The 26958-nt window shown below is 41.0% G+C and overlaps 1 protein-coding gene across 4 annotated transcripts; it reads right to left on the bottom strand.

The window, feature by feature from the left end:
- Positions 1 to 892: 892 nt before the first annotated feature.
- YWHAZ (tyrosine 3-monooxygenase/tryptophan 5-monooxygenase activation protein zeta) lies at positions 893 to 26684 on the bottom strand. 4 transcript variants are annotated; one of them, XM_080340665.1, is made up of 7 exons: positions 26562 to 26617; positions 25366 to 25530; positions 23925 to 24228; positions 8797 to 8920; positions 4989 to 5152; positions 4803 to 4898; positions 893 to 1955 (listed from the first exon to the last, which is right to left on the bottom strand). In XM_080340665.1, the coding sequence occupies exons 3-7, from the start codon at positions 24216 to 24218 to the stop codon at positions 1896 to 1898; spliced, it is 738 nt and encodes a 245-aa protein (XP_080196791.1). In that variant the 5' UTR covers positions 24219 to 24228; positions 25366 to 25530; positions 26562 to 26617; the 3' UTR covers positions 893 to 1895. The 4 variants fall into 4 exon arrangements, with proteins under 4 accessions (XP_080196791.1, XP_080196792.1, XP_080196793.1 ...); XM_080340666.1 differs by lacking the exon at positions 25366 to 25530 and having other exon boundaries at positions 26562 to 26684; XM_080340667.1 differs by lacking the exon at positions 26562 to 26617 and having other exon boundaries at positions 25395 to 26238.
- Positions 26685 to 26958: the final 274 nt, after the last annotated feature.

Here is a 26958-nt window from a genome sequence, read left to right as displayed (position 1 = left end):
ATAAAAGAAAAAGCCTATACTGAATTTCTAAAAAAACAGACCTGAAACTTGCTCAAGTCTGCTGCATGTGCCAAAGGGTAAGGCAATGGAGTTCATGTCCAGGGACTTAGTTCACCTTATTCTCCCAGGTATCAAATTAACCCGGTTACACCAAGATAACTTTTCACACAAATAAAAGGTCTCTAAAACCAGAAAATACTCAACACTGTGCTTACTGGTGCAGCTTAATAAAGAAAACGACTGCTCAAGCTTCCCTTATGTTGACTACGCAAATGCAACAATATTTTAGTATAGTTCAATCATTTCCCCAAGAGTCTCAGTTCTTGACAGAGATGCGACATAGTTTGAAAATTATTCTCAATTTCCCCGTAATTACTTCAGTTCGAAACCAGTATCTACAAATGCTATAGTTATTCTGGGAACACCGCCAGCACAGACCTCACTGCGGATGAGGAAATGAAGAGCATTGTTACTCTGGGGAGCCTCTCCACAAACTGAGCCACTATGTCTGAACCCTATGGAGCCTCCTGCTCAGTTCTCTTTTGAAGAGCCACCAGCAGCAAGCGATGGACTTCCATGTAACCGGAGCTGTTCCAAAGGTCTCCTCCTAAATAGCTTTGTGTGCCTTTCACATTAAGTCTGGGGATCATATGTTTGTTAGAGTGGCTACAGAGTACCAGCCAGCCAGTCAGGAAGCTGTAGGCATCTGAAAGTTGCAAATTAATTCATTAGAGCAATCTTAAAATCAGACATGAAGTATTAAATCCTGACTTCCCTGAAATCAACTAAATGCGTGTTAAGATCTTCCATAATAAAAATACTTTCGTATGGAATTTGTGTATAACACTGCTATTACCCTAAAAGGTGTGAGAAGACAGATCACATGAAAGCTACACCAAAGGTAGTTGAAAAGTCCATTCATAAAACTTTTATTCCACTTACATCAACTTAATACACATGTTCTGAACAGTTATGCTTGGATTGTTCATGAAAATTTCATAAGACATTAAACAAAGCTAGCCATCATCTCAAGTTATTTCCCTGTTAACTATTTTTACAGCACATGCATGTTAGGCAAGTATCAAAAAAAAAAAAAAAAAAAAATCACAAAAGCAAAAAACCTAAAAAAGTTAAATACATGGGTTTTTGTTTTACTGCTGTGCTCGATATACAGTGTCATTATGGATATCAAGCAATTCATTTTTTACTGCATCTTTACTTGTACATTTGTTCTTAGGTTGCTTAAACCATTTAAATACAAATAAAATGTGTAGCAAAAATAATGAAAGCAACAGCAGGTAACTTTACAAATAATGGAATGTGAACCGTTTCTCTGTCCTTCTCTAGAGAAAGCTGACTGGGTAATCAAACTGTCTTAAGGAACACTTCAGCTGCAATCAAAGATGTACACTTGATCAGTCTGCTCCACAGATCTCACATGTTGACTTGACATGCAATATCTATGGGACATCAGTTTATTCCCAGCCTGAATATTCACACTAACTACACCTGTGGCTGCAACTGATTATCCCTTTTTTCCATCGTCACAGACCAATATGCAAGCAGTCGCCTTTGCTTGACATAGAAAGCTGTTTTAACACTGGCCTTGTGGGAAGCCACAATGTACCAAAAGTACTATGCCAAACATGTAAAACTCGTATAAAAATGTCACAACCCTATATTGGCCACCTCGGATGAAAACAGATAAGTTCCCCAAATGTTAACTGGCTCTATTCCCCTAATATTAAACAAAACCACATGGGAAATATAGAAATCCAAACAGAAGTAACATAAACCTGTCAAATCGTAAACAAAACCTATTTGTGGGACAGCATGGATGACAAATGGTCTACTGTGTAATTTCAGAATGAGGCAGACGGAAGTTGGAAGGCTGGTTAATTCTCCCCTCCTTCTCCTGCTTCAGCTTCATCTCCTTGGGTATCTGATGTCCACAACTGTTTGGGAAAGGAAAAAGAAAGAATAGGCAAGCCATTAACATTTATGGCTAATAAGGAGTTATTAGATAGAAAGCCTACTTCTTAAATAATAATTTTGCAAGAGGTCATACAAAACACCACGGAAAAAAGCACATATTAGCATTAATATATTTCTCTTTGCAGGAAAGCAGAAAAAGTGAACTTCTATTACTTCTACACATGACAAAACTGGAAACCTATTCCTAGGTGACCCAACCCTACACTGCATTTAACAAAGAAGTTCAAGAAAAACCAAACCCAAAGTCTCATATCCACAAGGCTCACTAAAATATAATTACAAGCAGAATCAGACCTATAGAACAGATTACATAAGAATCGAGAACTATAAATACTTGGTTTCCTGTGGATTTGTACCTTCTCAAGTGAGCATATGTGTCCTTTTGAAGGAAGAGCTTCAGTAAAGGTTTCTCTCCGTATCTAACATTAGAGTGAATGCTGCCTTTTCTTCAGAACAGGCATATCGAAGGTGTTTTTTTTTTTAAGCCAAAACCATTCCACTAAAATCTCTATCCCTTGCCTCTACTCATTCAATTGTGCCCTGCTTAGCAACTTTTGGATCACAGAGCTTCCAGACTTGGAGAGCAGGTCAAAGAGGGAAGAAAAGCAGGCTAAATATGCGGTATGCACAAAACCTCACTTTCAGCTCCATAAATAATTATAAGAAGCTATATACCAAGATTAAATACCAATACCAACTAAGAAAACTAAGCATCAGTTCCAGAGCAAAACCCAGTGCAAAGAAATTTTGTGAACCAAGTATTTTGTCATGCTGGCTGCTCCCAAACTATTAACCAGCCAGTATGAGTTGTAATCTCTTGCTTCATGGAGTTATAGCAGCATTAACTGAACCCTTCACGCTCTGTAGCATAAGGTGGTAAAACCTAAGAACAACTAATTCTCTATCTGCCGCTAAGTCCACACAAGATGCTTTAAGAAAAAAAAGTCTATAATCAGAAACATTTTATCCTTTCCAGGAATACAGAACAATAGATACTTGCACAAGACCCTGTTCTCGCACACATGATATCTGTACTAAGTGTTCCTTGCTAAAGGCATTAAGCAACAAGTTAGTTTACTTGAGACAACAGCATTTGTATCCATTTCTAGCTCCTGCACTACGTTCTATACTACATTATTAGAACGCTACATTTTTCTCAACTTCAGTGCTATTCTTATAAGGGAAAGTTAGTAGGAACAGTTTTATGGGAATTTTATCCAAGGCTTCTATCCCAAATCCTCACCTCTAGAGTATCTACAGATACATACATATATACACCTTTACTCATTACATAAATAGGGTCTGACTGGTATGAAAGGAAGATTACCAATTGAGAGCATAGTTTAACGAATCTGCAGGGAAAAAAAACCCTATGGGGAAGGGTTGCCTTTTTTTTTTAGGAAACAATGGACAGGTCATGCTAAGCATTCAAGGCAAGACCTACCATCCATTCAACAATACAGAATCACCCTGCAGCTGCCTACAGCTTCTCCCTTGTAATGCAAAGATCACAATAATTATCAGGCCTGCTACCATAATTCACGCACAGTTGTAGCTCAGTCCAACTTTTGCTCTTGTATGAAACAATTTGCTTTCCAACTGCTATGACAAGCTTCACATTATTGTTACTGGGAAGCCAGCAATTAAAGTCAGCTTCTATTCTCTATTTCAATGCCACTCATTCAGAGGACAAGTCTTGAGCAATCTCACTCAAGGGGACAGTAAAACAGACACTGAGAGCAATGCCAACCCTGTGTCTGTCTCCATTATGGAGGTTGAGAAATATTTCCATTTGTTTTGTAAGCAACAGCTGGAACAATCAGAAGTAGTTCTTTCAGCAGTGTTAAGTTGCCATTCTAGTGGAAAAGGTTCCAAGGAACAGGGAGATAAAGCGCTAGAAACAAGCACAGAAAATGCGGCAACTCCAATTTAATGGAACTATACAACTTTTAGTTATGTTAAAAGTCTAGTAATTTTGTAAAGGTCTCTGATACCAGATGCATAGAACACAAACAAAGGGTGCTTTTTTTTTTTCAGATCTTGCTTGCACCAATCTTGTCTCCCAAGGAAGACCACAGAGTGAACTATGCCATTAATTACACTACTGCACGTTTGCTTCGGATGTTTATCTTTCCCATTTTTAAAGTTCAAAGTAGGTTAACCACCCCCCCAAGATGAAGATTTTGATTACTGTGATGGAGCAATACAATCTTGATCCATAACTTACTCCACAGACAGCTGTGAGTCCAAGGAAAAAAAAATAATTAAAATGGTTGTTTTATGAGTGCCATGGAAATAGCCTGGCTAGCACAAACTCCAGTTTCAGTTTTACCAATATTAAAACCAAACAAAAACCCCCAAACAGGTCCTTAACTGGATCTGCTAGCTCTGTAGTTTTCATGCAGGATCTATTCCTTGCACACGCAATCACGCAGAATAAGCTACATGAAATTTGATGTAAGTTTTGAACAGGCAAACGTGACTGTATTATCAAGTGTTGTTTGACAAAAGATAATAGCTTTGCTAGTCACAGTACAAACCCTGTCACTTAAACAGGATAAATTCCTTGAATTAAAACAACAAGAAAATTTGGTCAATTTGTCATCTGTCAGCAAATCATATTAATAAGCATGTAGACAAGAAAGACTAGGCAGTAGGAAAAGATGTAGCCTAGAACATGATGTACTGTAAACTCATCTGTAAGTACATGACAGACCCAGCTCCACAGCTAAGAACAAACAGGGCAGCTCTGAGTGCCACAAAGACCAATCCCGTTACAAACAATGCACAAACTTGATGATACTCACTGTCAAGTTGTCCCTCAGTAACTGCATTATTAGCGTGCTGTCTTTGTATGACTCTTCACTTAATGTATCAAGTTCAGCAATTGCTTCATCAAAAGCCTAGTGTTATAAAAACAAACAACTCCATTGGCCATGTGACAAAAGGTTATGCAAACAGTTCAAATGGAATTTCCCCCCCCTTAGACTTACCGTTTTTGCAAGGGAACAGGCTTTCTCCGGGGAATTGAGAATCTCGTAATAAAACACAGAAAAGTTTAGAGCCAGACCTAATCTGATAGGGTGTGTTGGCTGCATCTCCTTTTTACTGATTTCAAAAGCTTCTTGATATGCTTGTTGTGATTGCTCCACTATCCCTTTGGGGAAAAAACAAACACACACAAAACCCACAACAAGTAAGTAATTCACATACTGTATTCAGACATAGAATCAGGACTGTGTTCACACTTGCATGAACAAGCTATGTTAAGAGTGAATGCCTGTGAATAAGCACTTTGCCTAACAAGTTGATATTTTATGAAGACTTTAGTAAATTACATTTTTAAATTATTAAAAAAGGAGGTTGTCATTGACCAAGTCACAGGTTTGAGTTTCTCCCTGTCAGGCTGACTACTTGTATTTACAAATGTTTGCAGCACTTGTATAGCACTTAAGGAGTATAAACCCTACCACCTACATGAAAAGGTACAAAACTGAAGTTTTAATTACACACAAGTTTGATGCAGTACCACATCTTCAATGCCTTTAAACCCTGCAAAGTATTCAGTGACCCACATTTTGGTCACATAAAACACAGACGACCTTTGCCTATTCATGGTGAACCCTTCCAGTACCAGTCATCTATGAATTTCTATTCAAATTGCTTGGCATAGATAGCATAGTGTACCTCAGCCCTAATTAAATACATATTTTTAAAAGCTTCCAACACAGTTCCATTTCCAATGCAGATATGGAAAGCATTTTTACCTAAAAGTCATAGTACCTATAAACTTTCAAGTAAGGGGGAAAATATTAATCTCCAGAAAAGGAGGCCAATTGTTAATCTTTCACGGTTCTCTTAATAGGTCCAATTGTAAAGTTTTAAACACTCAGCAGAAAAAAAAAAATCAAACCTATATTATGTACGCTAAGACTGAAAAGCTCAACAGTTTCCATTTCACCAAACACACTTAAACCAAAGAGCAGACTCTGCCCGCGCAAGTCAGAGGTCACAGCCCAACACAAGCTGGACTGTGCCCGTGGTGGCAGCAGGAGCCACACTGGACACCCAGCACAAAGGGACCCTTGTTGTTCCTGCGCTCCCCAAGACTGCTCATAACGTCTGAGAAAAAGGTGGGCAGGAAGTCATTCAATTCAGACGCAAAAGGATTCCAATCCTAACATTTCTGGATCAAATCAGAAATGCATACAGCATGATCTCTGCAACAGTGCCAGTCACATGAACTCGAGAATAAAGGAATTTTAGGCTAAGAACTCAAAAATATATCCGTATATAAGTATTCAAAGTCTTAGAATAACTGAATACCAATACTCAGGATGTCTATGCAATCTCTATTTGTTTACTTTTATGTATGCGCAAAAATTAAAGCAATATATTTTTCTTCAACATGGAAAAGGGAAGACACTCATTGCACAATTATTCAACACTTTGTCCTCCCCACATGCATAGCTAATAAGGGAGTGCTTCAGAAAGTCAGACACCTGCCATAATACCTTGAAAATCACCAGAAGTTGGTACATTACAGTTGGGAAGAACCAGGTTTACTCCAAGTTAAAATTCAGAAATAGTGAGATGTGTTTTACTCTTCTTATTATGGAGAAGCCTTAGAAAATGGTGCTGCTCATGAAAGGGAAACAAGCAGCATGAAAAACAAGTAACCTCAAGGAATGAAGCTGAGCACTTTATTTCTGTTAAAGAAAAATGATTAAAAATAACTTAAACCAAAAAGGGCGTATTTTGTCTCCTTATTTGAGAAAACATAGTTACCTTTTGAGCAGTGATTTGGGGAACTTAGTGCAAAATTTGATGTATTCTGTTAATTTTTAAATCAGTCACCCAGTATAAAAAAATTGGCAAGACTTTTAACCTTGATTTCTTTAGAAAGTGTTGTACAGTTCCAAATTTCAAGGCTAAAATACTAGGGTGAGGTACCTGCTTGACACTCCTGTCTGCTAGATTGTTTATTTTATTGACTGGGGTTTTCTTACAGCAATCTGGTTTATAAAGATAAAAAGTCCAATTCCTAGAGTTGAGAGCTTTATATTGTTGCTGTATTTACTGCAAAAGGCTGAAAGAATGCCGTCCAACTAAATTGCTTTTTTTTTCTAAACAATAATTATTAACTGCTCTTCAAGGTGACAGACAGCGGGTAGGAAAAGCCTATGAGATTAAACACTTGGGGGGGTGAAATAAAAAATTAAGGTTAGGAGCCATGGCAACTATGAGCTAGATGGACTTGCAAAAAATTTCTTCATCTGGAAACCTACTAAAAACTGCTCAGCCAGGAGACTGGGTTAAATAAAAATGAACTTCCAAACCACTTTAAACAAAGATTTTCACAGTCTAATTTTAGAGCCTGCAACTTAATCCTCAACAGAAAAAAAGACACTTTGGGACTCAATGTTGTACTTTCTATGCATGTGAATAGAGATTACAAATACACTTCACATGCAGTTCTGTAGTCCCCAAGAATGGGAGAGTTTTCCCACAGTGAAGCACCTGAAGTCAAATTGAGCCTTATTATACCAAGTCTTACTACTGTTATGCAACTCCTTATTACCTGGCATACTGGGGAAACTGGGGTACCCTATGTAATGTGGATATAACACATATGCCACGAAGCTAAAGCAGACACATCTATCCCCTTCAAATTCCAAGTCTGTTTTGCCTCTACACTAACTCAACCCAGTTTCTGTGAAGCTGCACAGAAATCTGTCTGTATCACACCAGGAGAGCTCATGAACTTGAGAGCAGCACAAGGCCGCAGCGGCACCACCCGGAACCCAGTGAGTCCTACAGAAGTGCTGAGCGCTACCAGCCATCAGCTGCGCAGCGGAACAGTTCCCCAGCAATCCCCCCGGTCCCAAGTCCATACATTCCAATTGCCTGCACACTCCCAAGCACCCCGTATTCCTGCAGACTCAACAGATCCCGCAAGAACAGCTCAGGGCTGGCAGAAGGTCCCAGGCTGGGCTCTGTGCCAAAGCATGCTGCTCTTTGGGGCACACCGCCGCCGGTCCTAAACTGGCTCCAGGAAACAGCTTAGCCCTGTTTCCAATGAGCTGTGTCTAAACATCATGTATCGTTCTGGATTAAGTGACTCTGCGTGGAGTCAGCAAGGTGTTAGGGTGTCTCTTCAACTGCGGTAGTTAAGCCACCTAATACATTAAGTGTCTTATATTAACTTTTCTAACGAAATTAGGTGAAGGCAATTTACTGGCAATTATGACAAGCTGCTTACATGAAGATACATGAAACTCAAGGAAACAAAAACTATTTGGACATTAAACTACCATGGTTGTGGAAGAAACCTTTCTTAACAGTAAGGTTAGTTTTGTAAAGACTTTTCATCTCCAGGTGGTTTCTAGTATCTTTACTCACTCAAACTAAGCAGACTTTATGTATTCTGTAGAAACGCAGGATAACTAACATCAATGAGACTTCAAAAAACTACAAGACTTTGTCTGCCTACAAAGAGGTAAAAACCCAATACTCAGCCAGGCAGAAGATGCACAAACCTGAACTTCAGTGATAAACCATATGCAGACATGCATAACTTAGAGGTGATTTCAAGACTGAACATCTGTTCTCTGCTTCAAATGGTACATGGAAACTTTCGTAACTCATTTGACAGCAAATGACCTACGATTTTTCTCCAGAAAACAGGAAGCCTATTACCAAGTAAATGTACATCCAAATCAATTATTCTAAAACTGTGTCGCTGCCCCACCAAAAGCTATCTAATTTGACAATATTTACCCACCAGCCAACATACAATACCTTTCTTGTCATCTCCAGCAGCAACTTCAGCCAAGTAACGGTAGTAGTCTCCTTTCATTTTCAAATAGAAAACTTTACTTTCTGCTTGCGAAGCATTAGGGATCAAGAACTTTTCCAAAAGAGACTAAAAGAGAAACAAAGAACATAAGTGTTTTGAATATACACACTTTTACAGCACACTGAACCAACACATCAGTTACACCACAATGTATTTAAAAGTCAAGACAGCTTTACTTTTTGTCTATTTTGGTCCTTTCTTTTTTTGACTTTTTTATTTTTTGTCATAGCATATTCAGCTAAGGAGAACGTATTCTGGATCAAAAGCCTAGGTACAAAAAACAATGCTACATGCTGTGTGTCTATGGGAGAAGGCTGTGTAATTTAGCAATGAGTCTTGTGTGGCCAAAGGAAAGGTTTCTACAAGCCATCACACAGCACCCCAACAAAAGCAAGGTAATCCAAAGAGTCTGGGCAGACGGTGTACAATGGAAGGCAGTCTGCAGTCACAGAAGATAACAAAAGGATTTGAAGTATCAGCTGCCAAATCAGAGACCCAAATATCTTACATACACAGGCAATTAATAAGCCTCATTAACCTAGTTCTCGTTAACTGGAACACTGTGTTGGCATCGCTGGCAAGAAATTGCAAGGTGAACCTGGATTCTCGCATTTCCAGATAGCTGACATTGGACTGTCAGCTGCGCAGCCCTGACAAGGATCCTCCATTTGAGTTGATGTGCTGCCCTAGCAGGTGTTCTCCACCTTCCAAAGCAAAGGTGGCTCTCTGGAGCCACTCCACCAAATCCTCCCTGTGGGCTGCCACTTAGACCAGTTTTTTCTAGATTCTTCTACCTGCTTATTAAATTAACATAGCAAGTTCCCAGCTGAGGCAACAATGTAATTTAGCAAAAGTTCTATTATGTTGAAAAGAAAAAAGGAAAAAAAAAAAATCACTAGCTCCAACACATTTAGCCAAATTAAGGTACAAGCTTGTCAAAATTCTTGATATTGAGTGCTTAAAGTCAGACTTTGAAAGAAAAGCCAGTTACTTAAAAGCCAGAAAAAGTGCAGAAGTGCTCATGAATACCCAAAATTAAATCAGAAGCTGTTACCTATGCTTTGCTAAGGCTGTATTTTTTAAAGAAGTTTTTAGCAAGAATTTTTGGGTGTCTTTTTTTCCTCCTATAAATTAGACAACTGACATTTCACTTCTGCCTCCCTGTTTTTAGCTCATATTTCCAATAACACCACATAAATGGACAATCTAATTCAGTTTTAACCCCCAGAATGGCAGCTGCTCTACAGGACTTTCCTCTAGACAGCATCAGGCAGGTTCAGTGAATATCCTGCACGACATACTCCCAGGATGGGCACACCCTCAATATGGCAGGTTGTAACCAATGTAGTGTGACATGGGTACCCATGGTACCCACCCTGCTTAACAGGCCAACTGACACAAAACTACAGAAAACTGCTTGTAATTCACAGAAAGAACACAGAGTGAACAAATTTGGTTGTGTTTTTATTGTTTTTTTTTAATGTATTGCTAATTGTTTTATATAAATCAGGAATATTGAGCTTGGTAGCCTCAACCTCATGTACAACCTTTCAAAACAAAATGACTTATTATGGCAGTTTTCTCATTTCTATCTCAGCAGCTCAGGTAATGAAAAAGTCTGTCTAACAGAAACCAAAATCAGGCAAGGTTCAGCTATGCCTATGCTCCAATGAGATAAAAACCCATTAGTGGACTGACTTTATTGCTTTCAACAAAATGGAAGGTATTTATTCAATGACCTTTAACAACAAGTATTTCCAGTATTGTTGGGGTTGGTATATAGCTTCATATTATAACAAAGCAGGGCGACATAAAAAAAATACTGCATGTACTTGCTTCCCATCACCTGAATAACAGCAGAGACAATCCTTTGGCAACAGAGAAAGCACAACACAAGCCAAGTGGGCAGGACAAGTATTTTGAAGGAGCCAGTCTAATGGGCTGCTGAGCCGCCTGGTGCCAAGGGCAGCCTTCTGGGTGGCACACCACGAGGTGATGAGAAGGGCTGGGAGCCCCCTCTGCCCCAGCACAGCTGGAACACAGCACAAGGCCATGAGGTACACGGCTGACGCGCTTCAGCTCCCTGGAACTACTTACACGCTCTGCTCTCGCCGTCAGAGAACTTCAAGATTCACAGGTGCCATTCATCAGTGCCAAGAAACCCTGACTTCAATGACAACTCAAGGTTCCCAGCTACTGAGAATAAGGCTCCTTATCAGCGCTTCTCTGGAGGACTGCAATTAAGTCAGGTCTGTCAGTCTGCACTACGGGGAGTTGCCCTCCTTCTCTACCCTTCATTAACTGGTCAGGCCAAAATACTGTCAGGGATTCTAGAGACAGAAATTATTCATCATCCGCATAGAAGGTTGTTTGATTAAAAAGTACAGCTCTGCTCACTCCCATAGCAGCAACCACACTACCAGACTTAGACTTCACTTAGGTCACTATTGAAAAAAGTTGAATTTAGAAGACTGATGAACTAAGAAAATCCCCCTCAACAGCTATTCACAGAATATAGCCTCTGCAAAGAAGCTCTGGCTCTGAGACTGCACTGGTAGCTTGCTCATATCTGGATGAAAGACACTGTTCTACATAAACAACTCGCAGGACTGGTAGGCCACATTTCTTTGGGAGAATTTTGTTTATGCCAAATACTTCATAAACAGAAACAACAAAACTTGAAAGCAGACTAACATTTAAAAGCTGGCATGTGAAATTACTGAATGGAGATCTCTCCCTGATTATTTATCTAGCACTATATATTCAGTTTCTCCTGTTTGTACCAGTTTTTTTATTTCAGGATATATTTCTTTTACTGGCATAAGTAAACACAAAACACTCCTTTAAAGTCAGCCTGAAGATTCAGAGTATACTGATTTATGGTACAGAACAGCTGTGAAAGCTGCAACCTGCACAGAGGTGCTGTGGCTACAGAAATCCATGCAGACTACTGACCTTTCAGAATTCAATTCCAGAAGACAACATAAAATGTTAGGCATAACAAAAGTCATAACCAATCTCACACTTCATCTGCTAACACATCTGCTTATGGGGAATACTGTTTATCTTTTTTGTTTGCAAATAGTTTTAACTGCAAGGCTTCTCTGGAGGATACAATTTTTCCACAAGGAAGAATATCTTGACATTTAAGTCCTATTGATGGGTTCTGTTTGTCCAAAGCAGAATAAACAGAAACAAGAACTGTTTTGGTAGTACCATCAATATATGCATAACTTTTTTCTCTTTTATCAGTTAATGTGACAATGTTTACCAGTACAGAGCTGATCACCACATGGGCCATTTGTGTGCTAACTGCCCTCCAAGCTCCACAACTACTCAGCTGTAACTGTCAGAGCTTTCAATTTGACAGCAAGACTCTAAGTGCTGTGAAACAAACCATAGCACTGTAGTCAATTAGGCAGATGCAGCAGCATCTTATAGCACTTTTCAGCCAAAACCTGTAACAGCTTGTACAAGTGCTTCTAAAACTTCTCATAGCAAAGTCTTATACAGTCTTTCTAGAAAGACTTAATGGAAAATTACTACCTTTTTAAAACACAAAGATGCATGTACTAAATATCAACTCTCACCAGTACACTGGCTGTTAAAAGATCAGGCTTCAACACTTCACATCTGCAATGGTGATTATGACTAAGTTAACAGCTTTCTGGTTCTCTGGACTGAGAAAGACAGCACATTCATACTCAGGAGATGTCAGCTACGCTCACACATACCAGAGATAACAAATCTCATAAATCTGGCACGTTCCCCCACCCTCAGCAAGTATGCACTAGTATTTATTTAAATGTCTTTAAAGACGTAACTGAGGCTACATGCACACTTCATTATTCTATTAGCAACTTCAATCCTGTTTTTAAAACATTAGCCTGATGAGAGATTCACTTTCATCATTCTTAAAAATGTTCTTTGCCAGAGCAGGACACAGTCAACAGATGGCAACATTAAGCACATGTTTCGAGCCTATTTTGATGAAAGACCCTACAGATTTGTTCCTGCAGCTTTGCAAGATAAAGTCTGAAAGGTAAAGAGTTGTCAGATTCAAGAGTGTTAAGGAAACATAAAAAGTAGTAATTGTGTGTAAGAAAACACAACACTCAACCCTCTACAAAAAGTCTGCCTGCTTCTTACTGCAAGTAGAAATGCTTCAGTTTGTCAAGTTGTGGTGAGAACTTCAGTTGAATACAAGAAGCCAACCCATACAGACTTGAATGGTCCTTTCCTGACACCTGAAGCCTAAAACTACTCTGGTCTTAAAATCATGTGCTTTGGCACATGACTTGTATGGGTGAGAAGACTATTCCTAAATTCATCATAAAGAACATTAAAACCAATACCTCAGCTTTGCCTTGTTGCTACCAGTTTTGTGCGTATTTCTCTTTATCAAAGGCTTGGTCTCAGCACACGTTATTACCTGGGAATTTCATATAATTATTAATGCACTTGAGGATTGCATCAACAGCTCAATTTTCTATTTAAGACATTTCCCTCCTGACAAGCAAGTCATAAGAATAAAATAATGACATTCTAGGAAAATGTAGTTGTAAATGAGCATGTAATACATAATTAAAGCACTGAGAAGAAGGAACTCTGTTTTTAAATACCAAAAATTAATTATTAAGATACATCATTAAGTAAATACACTATAACTATTGGAAGAACAAAAAGATATTGCTCTCAAGCAAAAGAACTAAGCTGCAGAATGGCAAAAATCCAAAAGAATAGACTGATAAACAGTAGCTAATTTAAACAGTATCAGTTTTGCTCAGAGCTAACGAGGCAGGCCTTTTATGTTCATGCAGTATCAAAAGCCACCTGACACAGTTATGACATTATTTCTAGTTTTGAAGATAAATTACACAGTAGTATTAACTGAACTTCAATTCACTTGTCTTCCACCTGTAGTATATGGCACAGGGATGAAGAAGACATGGAAGAACTCTCTGTTTTATAAATTCATGGAAGATATGAAATAAACATAGTGTGTTTAAGCTCATCCTGAAAGCCTGTTTCTTTGTCATTTCACACTAATTGACAATGGCCTAATATTTCTGTGATGTAAGCAACATGCCACTATCCTTCTCCAAGACATTACAGAAGCACGATGATTGTACTGGCTGACAGGACCCTTCTGTCTACTAACTTACCCCAACACTGCTCAAAGAGGATGCCATTAGAAATATACATAATGAAAGCAAGAACATAACATGCTTCTATTAGCCTCTATCAATGCGTAGGGACTTCCTGAGCCAGGTGAAGGTTACTACATTCAGAGAAACCACAGCAGGCTTCTCATCCACATTCTACACACTTGTCCAAACTCCCCCTTACACCAACACAACCATAATACCCACAATACAGCATGGAGAAGAAGCTGGAGATACCCAACTACCTGCACATGAGAAAGTGTTACTTTTGTCTGAAACCTATTTTTTGTTTCATTAAAAAAAGTTTAGCTTATAAAAGCACTGGTACGCAAGTCTGAATTTCTTTTAGAAGATTATCAGATAACTTCAGATTATTTGAAGAGTTTCAGTACCATTTCCAAGCCCCCACTGCAGTTTCACACCATCCAGGTAGCTATTTACTTTATTTGCTACAAAGGAAGAAGGTGAGCAGGGGAGGAGGGGAAAAAAAAATAAGAAAGATGTGATGGATACTAACAGACATCCAGCTGAAGCACTGTATTAGAACAAGCAATAAAATCACAGCTTATTGCATCTTAAAATTCGGCTTTCCAGATGCATCAAGATACACTTACCAGCTGCAACCCAGAGAATACCAAGCTCCCCTTGTGTTCCAATGATCCCAGGGCAACAACGCTTCCTTAGTGGCAGGAGACATAGACCTACCCAGACTGCTGTTACAATGCTGGCTTGCTGCTTTCTGACTACCTGTGCAGCTGAGCGTGAGTATTCGAAAAAAATTACACATATTAAGTAGCAGCTGTACTTAGGTAGACATTAATAATACTGATTCAGAGCAGCATTTGCAGGTACAAGCTTTGTGGGAAGAGCTACACATAGTTTCAAGTGGAACTTGCTAACCAACCAGCATGGTAACTGTAGCACACTGTTGTTAAGCTATTATTTTACAGACTTTATTTTGATGACAAAGTTATTAAAGTAGGCCCCTTGTGTCGGACAAGCTCAAGACACCCATCGTTCCCATAAAAAGCTAGTGTGTGATTTTTCACTGCATGTGTTTTCTGCTTCAGTGCCACAGTTTGGAACAGTAATTGGGCTACAAAACAATACGTGCAAGTAGCTGTGCTGCAGATTGGCACCCACACTACAAGGGGTTTATACAAATCATTTGTGGCCAGCAGAAATTTTACTTACACAAGTCTACCTGAATTATTGGAGGAAAATGACATGTATTTGTATTTTTAAGAATATATTTTAGACAATCCCTTCCCAAATGCAGGCTTTTTTGAGACAGGCTCACTACGCTGCTTCTGATTATAGCTCTACCCAGAGCCCTGGCCGGGGCTCTGCAACTGCTGCCTCATGGGTGACCTCCAACCCTCTTGGGGGGAAACCCAAGGACTGTTCTGCTCTCAGCCTTCTACTCCAGCCAAACGCAAAGCCTGTGTTTACAGTTAACTACAGATTCCGATCTACTCATTTGCTCACTTGAACAGGAATACAAGAAAATGTGTCAAACACTAGTGGCTGCTGTGGCACTGGAGACGTTTACAGTAAAACATCTGCTGAAAAAAGAAACAAGCCTGCTGCCTCTTCTCAGTACCAGTTATTCTCTCTTCCCATCAAATTTGCTGCCCACACAAACAGCAGCACAAGTTTGATAAAGGTGAGAAGGCCGGCTGGAAAAGATGAGGTGAGAACAAAGAACCAGAGCAAGGGAGGAATTCAGAATTTGGAACAAAGGACCTTCAGGGGGCAGGGAGGAATGTGATTGTGAATCTCATGCCAAGTGGGAGATGTGACATGCAGGAATACCAAGGGAAGGGGAAGGGACACTTGGTTAGCAGCTTTGCTGCAGTCATTCTGGTGAAGATCTAGAAAGGGAAAAAACAAAGGAAACGAGGCCTGAGTAACAAGAGGGTAACTGAAAAAAATAACTAATGGACTAATGCAGAAAAAGGAATCCTGCATAACAGAAAAAATGGCAATAAATTTTAGCTTATTAAAAAGCATACTACTAGAACAGTCTAAATGTGTTTCTTTAGAGAACAAAAGCAGCATTCACATATGGGCAGAAAGAGAAAAAGATGGGAGAAATAAGTATAACACCCAGAAAAACCATCTCCATGCTGACACATATGCTGGGGGATAGAAATAACTCAGCAGGTGTACGCACCAAAATACCTACAGGGTGCTTAGAGGAAAGATATGGCATGTGCAGCCTGACAGACTATGTGTCCACATAAAAAGAAAAGGATGGGAAGCGAGGCAATGGGGAGGAACATCTCTCATTCCACACTTTTGCAGACATACACATAGCTCTCCTTGTAGACCTGCCCTCCCCAACTTGGACTACTGTGCACTTCACTACCTTGTTCCTTCTACCACTTCACTTTCCAATTAGTATACATGACAAGGGAAGCGATGTGCTTAATATTAGGATTAATATTAGGATATTATTTGAAATTATCTGTAGAATCATAGATATCTCATGTTAGAAGTGAACCACAAGGATCATCAAGTCCAACTCCTTGCTCCCCGCAGCACTACCTAAAACTAACCTATATGACTAAGAGCGTTGTCTGGATGTTCCTTGAACTCTGACAGCTTTGGTGCTGTGATCGCTTCCCTGGGGAGCCTTTTTCAGCGACTGACCACCCTCTCACTGAAGAACCTTTTGCCAGTGTCCAACCTGAACTTCCCCTCCCTTACGCAGCTTCATCCCATTTCCCCGTGTCCTATCACTGGTCACCAGAGAGGTGATGGGCATCTCTCCCTCTGCTGCCCCTCCCGTGAGGAAGTTGTAGACTGCGATGAGGTCACCCTTCAAAAGACTCCGAGTCATTAATGACAATAATTAAAAGGTTTTTAACACAGCATGCTTAACGGCACATGACAGTGAAGGAACTGAATTCTGATGCATAAGGAAAAATACCTTTCCAGGTCAGTAACCAACTCTGAGAAAACTCATACGAAATGCAGCATCCAATAAGACATTTAATAGAAAAATAATTAGGAATAAAGTATCTAATTTGTTAAGGCATTGCTATAGACATTAATATACAAACCAGTCTTCTCTGAGGAGAAGCCAATACACAATTTTCACTTCTTTTTTAATCGCCTCATTAATTTATTTTGTGAATATTGGGGGACTGGCAGCAAAATAGAATGGTGCAAAATGCATCAATCGTTACTTTCAAGAAACAGAACATCTTCTAAGAAACTTGAGATAATAGAAAATTGAAACCAATTAAGTTGGATGCGAATTTCTGCCAGACAGGGAGGTCTAAGCAATAAATACTGTGGCCGTACTCTGCACGAGAACACGTTCTAGCTGTTTTAAGACTCTACAGTTTTGGTCTCTGAAGAAACACTACTAAAAAACCCCATAAACATATCACACTTTTTATCCTTGATAAGAAGTGAAGTAGGAAACATTTATCTTTAGCAGCTTGCACTCTGAGCAGATCTGAAACCTCCTAAACCAGACTATGTATCTACCAGAGGTTCGTTATAGCATACAGTGTTAATAAAAGCACTTTATTAGCAAAAAAGCCATTTTAGTCATGTAAGCCTACCCCGCACTAGGAGAATACTATCAGTTAGAGATCAGATTCCCATTGTTAAATGTTTTGTTACCTGCATAATCACAAAGGGTAACAACATCCAGAGAAAAAAACACCACCAGTACAACCCACAACTGCCTCCTACCTCATTTGAGCTCCATTAAATCTGATTTTAAAAAATTAAGAATTTACCATTCATCTCAGCAGCAGCATGACTTATTCTTACTACTTCTCATTAGAAGAGGCATCACCAATCTTCTCTCAGATTTCAAGAAAAATAAGCAACTACACAAGCGCTGATATTCAGTAAAAAGAAGTTTAAGAAATAATCACAATCTTAATGCTTTTCAACCAACTTTAATAGCACAAGCTTTCTCAAACCATTTCAAAATGGTAGTCAACTACCACCTGAAAGGAGAATCAGCTTCAGGTTCGGAGCATCTGCCTGCAGTGAAGAACAAGTTAAGCGTTTGAGAACCTGTTTCAGAAACGTTTACTTGCGTCAAGTACATGGTAACAAGACAGAAGCTTCCAGATTAAACCAGAGAGTGTAGCATCTGCTTATACAGATGTACAGAGACAATGCACTAACTCTGCTCACGTTGTGAATTTTATATTTCTACCACTTACAGCTTTCACAGGCACGGTAAAAGTTGGTATCTTAAAGGGGCAGCGTTTCTACTATCAGCCTTCCAAGTAACCAACCAGTGAAATATACACAGTTAGCAGCTTCGCAGAATTACAAGTACATGCAATGAAATTCTTGCTGCTTCAACAGCACGCAAGAAGAGTGTCTGTCACAGGTGACCAAACTGATTTGTTTTATTTTGCTGCTTAAAACTGTGTAACAGCAGTAAGGTACTTGAATGCTGAAGGCTGCTGTCAAATACAGCAAATTGTTACTCAGATGCTTTTGAACAGAATAAATACTATGTACTTTATTTTATAAATCAAAACTAATTATTAAACATTAAGGCCAAATGAAATTAATACAGACTATTGGTTATAGCAAAGACTTATTCTGCTTCCAATAAATGCAAGTCTTAGGCGTTCCTGCTCCAGCAGGAGGATTGGACTAGATGATCTTTTGAGGTCCCTTCCAATCCCAAACATACTGTGATACTCTGATACTGTATATGTGTGTATACATGTATGCACAGCTAATTTAAGTAGAGCTAAATGGGTGTTTAAATTTTTTTTTTGCATTTATGCAGAGCATCTCAGCTGATTTTATGATAAATAGATGCATTGAACACACATGTCAACATTATTAATCTTAGCAAGAAGTACATCCATAAGTACCAACTCACCTTTGGCTCATGCAGCCCAACCACTGATAAAACAATTCTATATGCTGGAATCCAAAATCCTTTTAAACATGAGCTGAAGTTTCATGCATTTACAAACAATCATGCAAACATTGTAGAATACATAAACACCAACACAAGTTATCTCATATTTGAACTGATCCATGAATGATGTTTTAATTCTCCAAGATCCAACAGTTTTTCAACAGTTAAAAAAAAAAGACCGTTTGTTTAAAAAAAGAAAGCAAATTGCTCTGGTGCTTTAACTGCACAAAAACCCAAATGAAAACAATAACTAACTAAAACTCCAACAGTCAAAAAAAACCCAAACTCTGAAGGTGTGTAGCTACAACCAGGGAAGCAATTAAAGGATTAATAAAAAAATTAAGCAAGCATGAAGGCATCACAGGGCTAAAGACAGCAATTTTCCATAAAAACATGGAATTTTTTGTTAGTATCAGATGTTTCCATAGCACAGAAGGCTGCAGGAGCTCTTAAGCAATCTACTCATCTGCTTGTTAGCACCACCCTATAGGTTAGCTGAGAGGACTACATTTCCTAATGCTGTCATTAAGAATTAGTGCAGAAACAGGTTTTATAGATGTTAATACATTAACCTGTTAGATGTTCGCAGGCAACTAGAAAATAGTCCCACAGTAATTTGACTATGACAGCAATAGGCATTAATTCTGTGGTATGTTCTTTAAAAAGCCATTTAGATGCATTCTAAATGGAATGGCACTCCCTTATCCCCCAGTGAACTGCAGCCCCATGACAGGTTACTAAACCTCTCCTACTCCCCCCAAACAACATACATATGAAAGAAACACAAAATAAAGTCACTTAGCTGAGATTTAATTTCACTTTCTCTTTTCACAGCAATTACCACTTCTAAAAAGTGAAGCATTCATAATAAGTACAAAAAAATCTAAACAGTATAAGCACACAAGGAGTACCATTTTACATATCTGAGCATGTCTGGAAGAAATAACAACCTGGAAAAGAACACGAACAATCTTGCTGAGAGGGTGATGAACCTTTTCTGCCAGGGAGGGAGCAGGTACAAACTGCTGTGTACCACCCATGTGCAACAGGAACTCCAGAATGCTGAAAGGGAGCCAAGGTTTTGGGAAGCTCTCTAAATCTTACAGGGAACAACCAAAAGGAAAAAACAAACAAACACCAAAAACAACCAACCTACAAAACAAACAAACACATTGAAACCGAGCATTTGGGCATCGTAAGCAAAAAGATTTATGTAAGGTATGACTGTGGGGGAACCTGGAAGATGAAGAGACATTTCCCAGACTGAGCATGGGAAAGAACATGGGAACTGTCACACAGCATACACTTCAGAAGACACGCACGAACTACTGCTGCATGTGCAGCATAGGGAAGAAAGTGGAACTCTCTAGAATTACACTCATACTGAAGATAGCTAGTCATGTTTTAAGTGATTAGTTCACATTTAGCTTGTGTCAGAAACTGCCTGAAAGCTACTAGTAGTTTAAAGCTCCTGAGAACTTCTATCATGGAAGCAGTATCAGATGGTAGCTATTCAAAGACCTCTCCATACATTCTTCTCTGTACTTCAGAATCCTTGTTAGCTGAAAAATTCATCTTACTACAGATTTAACTTGAACCACTTCAACTACAACTCTGTTTCCCATTAACTGCAAAAAGCATTCTGAAGAAAATCCACACCTGTTAGACTAATAACAATTTTTATTATGGAAATGATAAATAGAAGATCATTATGCTAGGGTTTAGACAGACCCTCTATTCTACTACAGAAAGTGAAACAGGCTGTGAAGTACACTTAGCTAACATGAGGAAAAGTACTTAACAAAAAGCTTAATTTCCTGTATCAATAAGAAATTTCTGAGGCTGGAAACTTTCTATCATACTCAAGTATATTTAAAGTGCTCAAGTATGGCAATGGACTTCCTTCCCAACACATGCTATATTATTCTTTAAGAATTTGGAAATTTGGTGTTTATTGTTACAGTGCAAGGAACTTGTACTATGCACAGTGTGTCACAATTACTTGCAGTTTATCAGCACTACTAGACCAACTCCAAATTAGATTCAGTTATAATACACCTGAATATACTTCAGTGTATATCTGACTGAATCAGTGCTGGACCAAGAGATTTTAGGTGTCTATCATTTGCACGGCAGCACTAAGGCTCCAGCAAACAAGAGCACAAGTTCAGAGGCTTGCAGAGTTGTGGAGGTACCTCACTTCAGGTTCAAGTCAGGGAAGATTTAGGAAGTGGCAAGGATGTAGATGCTGACTTTTCCTGCTGCAAGGTCAGTGTGAAGGACAAAAATAAATAGTTGGACCTGACCCACATAACCCCTAAAATCTTTATCACTGAGTCTAGTAGTTATGCAGCAAGAAAAGAGTCCAGCATTAATTGCTCTTAGTCACTCCGTAAGTCAGTGGAAGCACTGGGAACAGAACCCAGCACTATTTAGTGTATTGGATTAGAAGAGCTATTTCTTCCCACCCACTAGTAATTCAATTCCAACAAATGAGGGAAGAATGTGAGAAGGTGCAGAGGAGCCAGCTTTGGCCACACTCTGCTAGTCACATTCTCTTAATTGGTTTCCTCCCTTCAACACTAAGTTAGGACACCAATCACTTACACGCTCAGCTATGATGTAACACCCCAGGGTATTAAATATTACTTAAGAACCTAGCAAGCAATTGATGACACAACAACAGCCCCAACAGATTCACAGTCTTAATAAAAGATACAAAAGTTTCTGAGCTGCTTTTGTACTGTAATAGATAAGACTTGTGACCGAAAGCTTTGAAAATTTGTTAACACTTCAGGTCTTACTAATGGCATCCTTCACATCAGTCAAGATTTGGTTAGCCTTGTTTCTCACATCTGTGAATAGTTACAGACTCTATTGTGCTGTACAAAAATTAGAGAGGATCTTCAGAAAAAAACCCACCACACTAGTTCTATGCTTGCACGTAGCCTTGTGCAGACTCCTGTTCATAAAAACACAACTAAATATTACCATAATTCTTTCTTCTCTGTTAAGGCAAAGTCAATGCCAAATAAAGCAATATGGTCAGGACAGGAACAGGATATTCCAACAAAGAAACAAAAATGTGTTTTAAAATATAAATCTAATTCTTCCATGCAATTAGAAATGTCAAATGTAGTGTCTACTGCTTGAAAGCATTTTAAAATCATATCCCGTGAATTTAAGTTTTTTTTCTTTTTAAATCTAAGTCTAAAAAAATAGTTTTATTACTGCTAATCACTGCCTAAGGCATTGTTTTTATTAGACAGCATTTTTTTCTAAATCTAACAGAAAAAAATGGACTGTCAACACTAAAGATTAGTAAGATGTTAGCTGCCCAAAATTAGTAATACCTCGAAATAAGAATTTGTTTCAATAATGCATGTATCTCTTATTAAATACAAAGAGAAATTCAACTACATTTTGAGATTAAGATGATTTAACAAGATTCTCCACCTGTATGTACCGCCCCCCCCCTCAGATAATTTAGCTGCTGCAGCAAACTCAAAAGCTGGGATTTTTTTTCTTTATTTTTATTTAGCATTCACAATAAAAGCTAGCTTCAACTCAGTCTGGCTTCCATTAAAAAAAAAAATTGCAAACATTAAGTTCTTCTAAAAGGGAGTTTCTAAGCCAAATTACTTAAAGTGATTTCTTAAACCAAAATGTAGCTTACAACAGCATTTCAGATCACTCTGAGCTAAAAGCATCTACATCGAGAACTTTTTCATTAAATAAATTAATTTTAAAAAAGAAATAACAAGAAATTAGAATGCCAGATTTGGATCTGTATATCCCTGTTTTAAATAGATGAGCCACCCCTTAACAACACAAGAACTAGCAGATCACTTTCCTATCTGTAAGTTTGGCATTTTCATTTTCATAGTGGAAGTTTAAGAGTTACTCTTACAAAAAATAACAAAACATACAAAACTGGGTGTGTTACAAGAATCATGGAAGCCAGCCTAAGCTAGAAGCCAAGACTCATCCATGCCGACTTTTACACACCCTTGGAGAACCAGTCTTTAGATGCAATCATCGCCCTTGTCATTTAGGTATCTTACACAGCAAGCAAAATTTGTTACTCACTAGTCTTAATTTTAATTTGACATCAGATCTTCAAACACATACTTAGCTCCAGGTACATATGGGATGACACACCAGCAGAGTTCGCAGTCCAGTGCACAATTCTATTGCTGACACAACACCTATCTCACAAGTGGTCACAGGACTGGACGCCCGTTAACCATGTGCTTGCTGAAGCACCACAGGCATATGCAATTGAAAAAAATCCTGACGGTCTGGAATAAGCATTTGGAAGCGGTTCGCATTTCATAAACCAGTCTCCTAGTGAAAATACAGGGTTGTTGCCTGGCACTCGCACATTTTAACGTAACTTCAAGCCACAGAAAACATAACTTGAACATCCTTTTAGTCTGCTACTAAAAATTTTAACTTTAAGAGGGTATCATAGCACTTCTACTACCTCTTCCTGCAGACAATTTTCTGCATGGCTGAGTCATAACTAACATTACGTCATCTTACCCAGGGAGGGGCACAATTTCCGTAGAGTAAGAACTACCTCTTACAATTAGAACAGCATATTAAAGTTGCAGAAATCAAAGTGATCTGGGGTACAAATACTGCAGCGATGGGAGAGGGCAGAGGAGAAAACCCCAAACTAAACCTACATCTAGTTCAGTCTCAAAGAAATATGTTGACTTTTCATACCTATTAGTTTATATGCAATAATGTTTCAACAAGTCTCCAAATTCACTAGCATTCATAACTATGAAAATTTCTATATAAATAATGAAAACATTAGAAGGAAAGAGAAGTCAGACTTTTTTTAAACCTTGTCCTTCAGAAACAGCACAGGAGACCACAGCTTCACTGACAGACTAGAAGTAGTCCCAGAGGGCCCAGCACCATTTACCCTCCAACTCTAAGTAAAAACCAACCAACAGTTAGTTTCATTATTTCTCACCAGCACATCATTGCAGATGTCTCTTAGCTCAGTCTCAATTTTCTCTCTGTATTCTCGAGCCATCTGCTGCTTTTTCTCAGCGCCTTCCGTCTTTTGTTCAATACTTGAGACGACTCTCCAAGATGACCTACGGGCTCCTACAACATTTTTATAGGCAACAGAGAGAAGATTCCTCTCTTCGTTGGACAACTCAGCTCCTTGCTCAGTCACAGACTTCATGCAACTTGCCATGTCATCATATCTTTCAGCCTGCTCAGCCAGTTTGGCCTTCTGCACCAGCTCATTTTTATCCATGCTGATATTTCTAAAGAGGAAAAATAGTGAAGCATTATTCAGACATTGATCAAGGATAAAGGTATTTTAACTTCATAAACAGCAACCATTCTTTAAGTAATCTGGAACTGTAAGAGGTACAACTGAAATCCAGAACACCAGGTATACAAACAATGCTTTAACACATGGATATGTGGATCAAAGACTTAAAAGTCACTCCTTTCTCCTGAAAAATTGTTAATTAAAAAAAAAAAAAGTATGTTATTTCTTCAATAAATGCAAACAAAAGCATCTAAAGTTAACTGAAAGCAAATCATTCCTATCTTATGCACATAAGCGATCCTAATTCTTTGCCATCACTCTCTCATAAGGCTACATTCAAGCTGCAGCATCAACTGCATCCAACTATCAATATAACGAAATTGTCAAAAAGAATAACCAATAGTAAGTTCTTACTGGAACAAACCAAATAAAGGCTAGACAAACAGCACAAGATAACTCTTGGTGCCTTAACAAAGTCTTAGCTACATGCAGAAGAACTTGACATATGGATCTGCAAATCAAATCCCATACTGAATGTTACAAAGTCATAAGCCACCAAATATCTAAATTTCAAGGTGTACACACTTTAACAACATTAACTTCTTTTCCCAAACCTGGATACAGTAGACATTCAGAGCAAGGTACTGCTTCTCAGCCTGAGAGGCTATTCTTTCAGAGACAAAAGGAAATATTACTATTTCAAAATATTACTTCAACATCAGTATTTCAGATAGTACAATCCGGCTGAGATGCTTCATAACCTACATCTTAGCAACACTTAAAAAAAACCCAAGCTCTGCTGAACAGAGATAACGAGGTTTTTTTATTTTTTTAGTACATCAGGAAAAAATATTCCTCCTTCATCCTTATGTGCCTTGATCATTCTGAGACCCTGGCAATGTGCTTTGGGATACACCAGCCTTTAAAGTTTGACTAGACTATTAAAGGAAGAATCAATTTTGGCCACATACGCTTCATGTATTTCTGTATGTTCCATACCCAACAATCCAGCATCTTAACCTTTAACCATGAACCTTTCTGTGGTATTACATGAAGTTACCACAAAAGACAGCAGCACCATCTTCCATTTCAGAATAAATTAAGCACGTTTCAACATTCCAGTCACCTGAAAGGGAAAGTTTGAGTAGCTCCTACCCCCAACAGCGGGGCACAAACTCAGCGGCTGTTCCACAGTGTTCGCAAACGGGCGTTGAAAAGTTGACTCCACCGTGAACAACGGGTTAAGGAGCCATTTTAAGGCAAGGTTTTGGCCACGGTTATTTACCGCCCGCTGTGACCAGGACGAGCGTGGTTAAAACACCGACCTCAGAGCCAGCCGGCCGGGCCGCCAGGCTGCCCGCAGGCTGCCGCGGCAGCACCGTTCCCGCCGGCCGCGGGCTGGGCGCGGCGGCGCCGCGGGCGAGTGACACAAGAAAATGGAGCGGCGCGGGGAGGAGCGGGCGGCGCAGCCCCCCAGGGCGAGGAGGCACGCTCCGGGCCGCCCCTCCCGCTGCCCCTCCCCGCGATGCGGCCGCCGCATCCGCCCGCCGCGGGGACACCGAGCGCCTCGCCGGCCGCCTTTGTCATGGCGGATCGGCACCAGAGCCCAGCCCACTTTAGCGCGCGTTAATCCCGCTCACCTCCGCCCAGCGCCGGGGGCGGCGGCGAAGGATGCCGCGTCCCCGCCCCGGCAGCCGGACAGACGAGGGGAAGCCCGCGGGCGCAGCCCCGGCGGGCAGGGGGGAAGAGGGGGCGGCGGAGGAGCCCCGCGCTGACCCAGGGGGAGCCGCCACCGCCCGGAGCCCTCTGCCGGGTCGGGGAACGGGCGGAGGCGGGGGTGGGGGGGGGGGCTAGGCGGAGGGAAGGGAAGCGAGCCCGACCGCCGGCCGGCCGCTGCGGCTCTTCCGCGCCCGGGCAGCACTCTCGGCGGGAGACCACACCCAGCGGCGCCCGCCCGCGCCCCGCGCTTCCGCCCCGCCCGGCGGAGGCGGCGCCCCCACCCCCGCTCACGCGCCCACAGGGTCGCCCCCACCCGCCGCGCCACGGGCGGGGCCCTCACCTGCCGCCCCCGCCGGCGCTTCCCCTCCCTCGCCCCCTCCTCGCCGGCGGGGAGGGGCTGCCGCGGCCTCACCTGCGCGGCCCCCGCAGCGGCCCCCCGCGGGACAGGCTGCTCCCGCTGCCTCCTCGCGGAGCCGCCCTGCCGCCGAGGCCCTGAGCGGGGTTAGGGAGGGCTCCGTGCAGCCTGCCGGCCGCCTCGCTCGACCCCCCCGGGGGCGGGGGCAGGGCCGCCGTGCGGCCGCTCGGCGCGGCGGGCCCCGTTACCTGTGCGCGGCGGGAGCGCGGCGGCGGGTGTCTCGGGGCGGGCGGCCGGCGCGGACTGTGCCTGTGTCGCGGCTCGCTGCGCTGCAGCCTCTCTCCCAGCGCCACACACGGCGTCTCCGCCAATCACCGCGCCGCAGCGCACGGGCAGCGCACCGCCTGTGACGTCAAACGGGGCCATGGCAACGGCGAGGGCGCGAGCACGAGCCCGCGCCTCCCCCGGCGCGCCACAGGGTGGAGGCCTCGCCAACCGCCGCGGGCGCCGGCGGCGCGCGGGCCTGCGGGACACGCCCAGAACCGGCGGGCGCGCGCCCTGCCCCCGCCCAGCCCCCGGCTGCGGAGCGGAGCGCAGCGCGGGGTGTGCGGGGCGCGGGGCGGCGGGGCCCGGCCGGAGCGGGCC

The sequence above is a fragment of the Nesoenas mayeri genome (genome assembly GCF_963082525.1).
Source record: "Nesoenas mayeri genome assembly, chromosome: 2".
In the NCBI taxonomy this organism is placed as follows: Eukaryota; Metazoa; Chordata; class Aves; order Columbiformes; family Columbidae; genus Nesoenas; species Nesoenas mayeri.
Note: the sequence above shows the minus strand (reverse complement) of the source record. Positions and strands in the feature narration are given on the sequence as shown.

Bases quoted from the DNA above. Each gene is read 5' to 3' on its own strand.
- YWHAZ (XM_080340666.1), bottom strand. From the start codon at position 24,218: ATGGATAAAAATGAGCTGGTGCAGAAGGCCAAACTGGCTGAGCAGGCT. The intron at 5,153-8,796 runs GTATTGTATGTT...TTTTCCCCAAAG, and splicing joins TGCTGGAGATGACAAGAAAG to GGATAGTGGAGCAATCACAA. The intron at 4,899-4,988 runs GTAAGTCTAAGG...TTATAACACTAG, and splicing joins CCTGTTCCCTTGCAAAAACG to GCTTTTGATGAAGCAATTGC.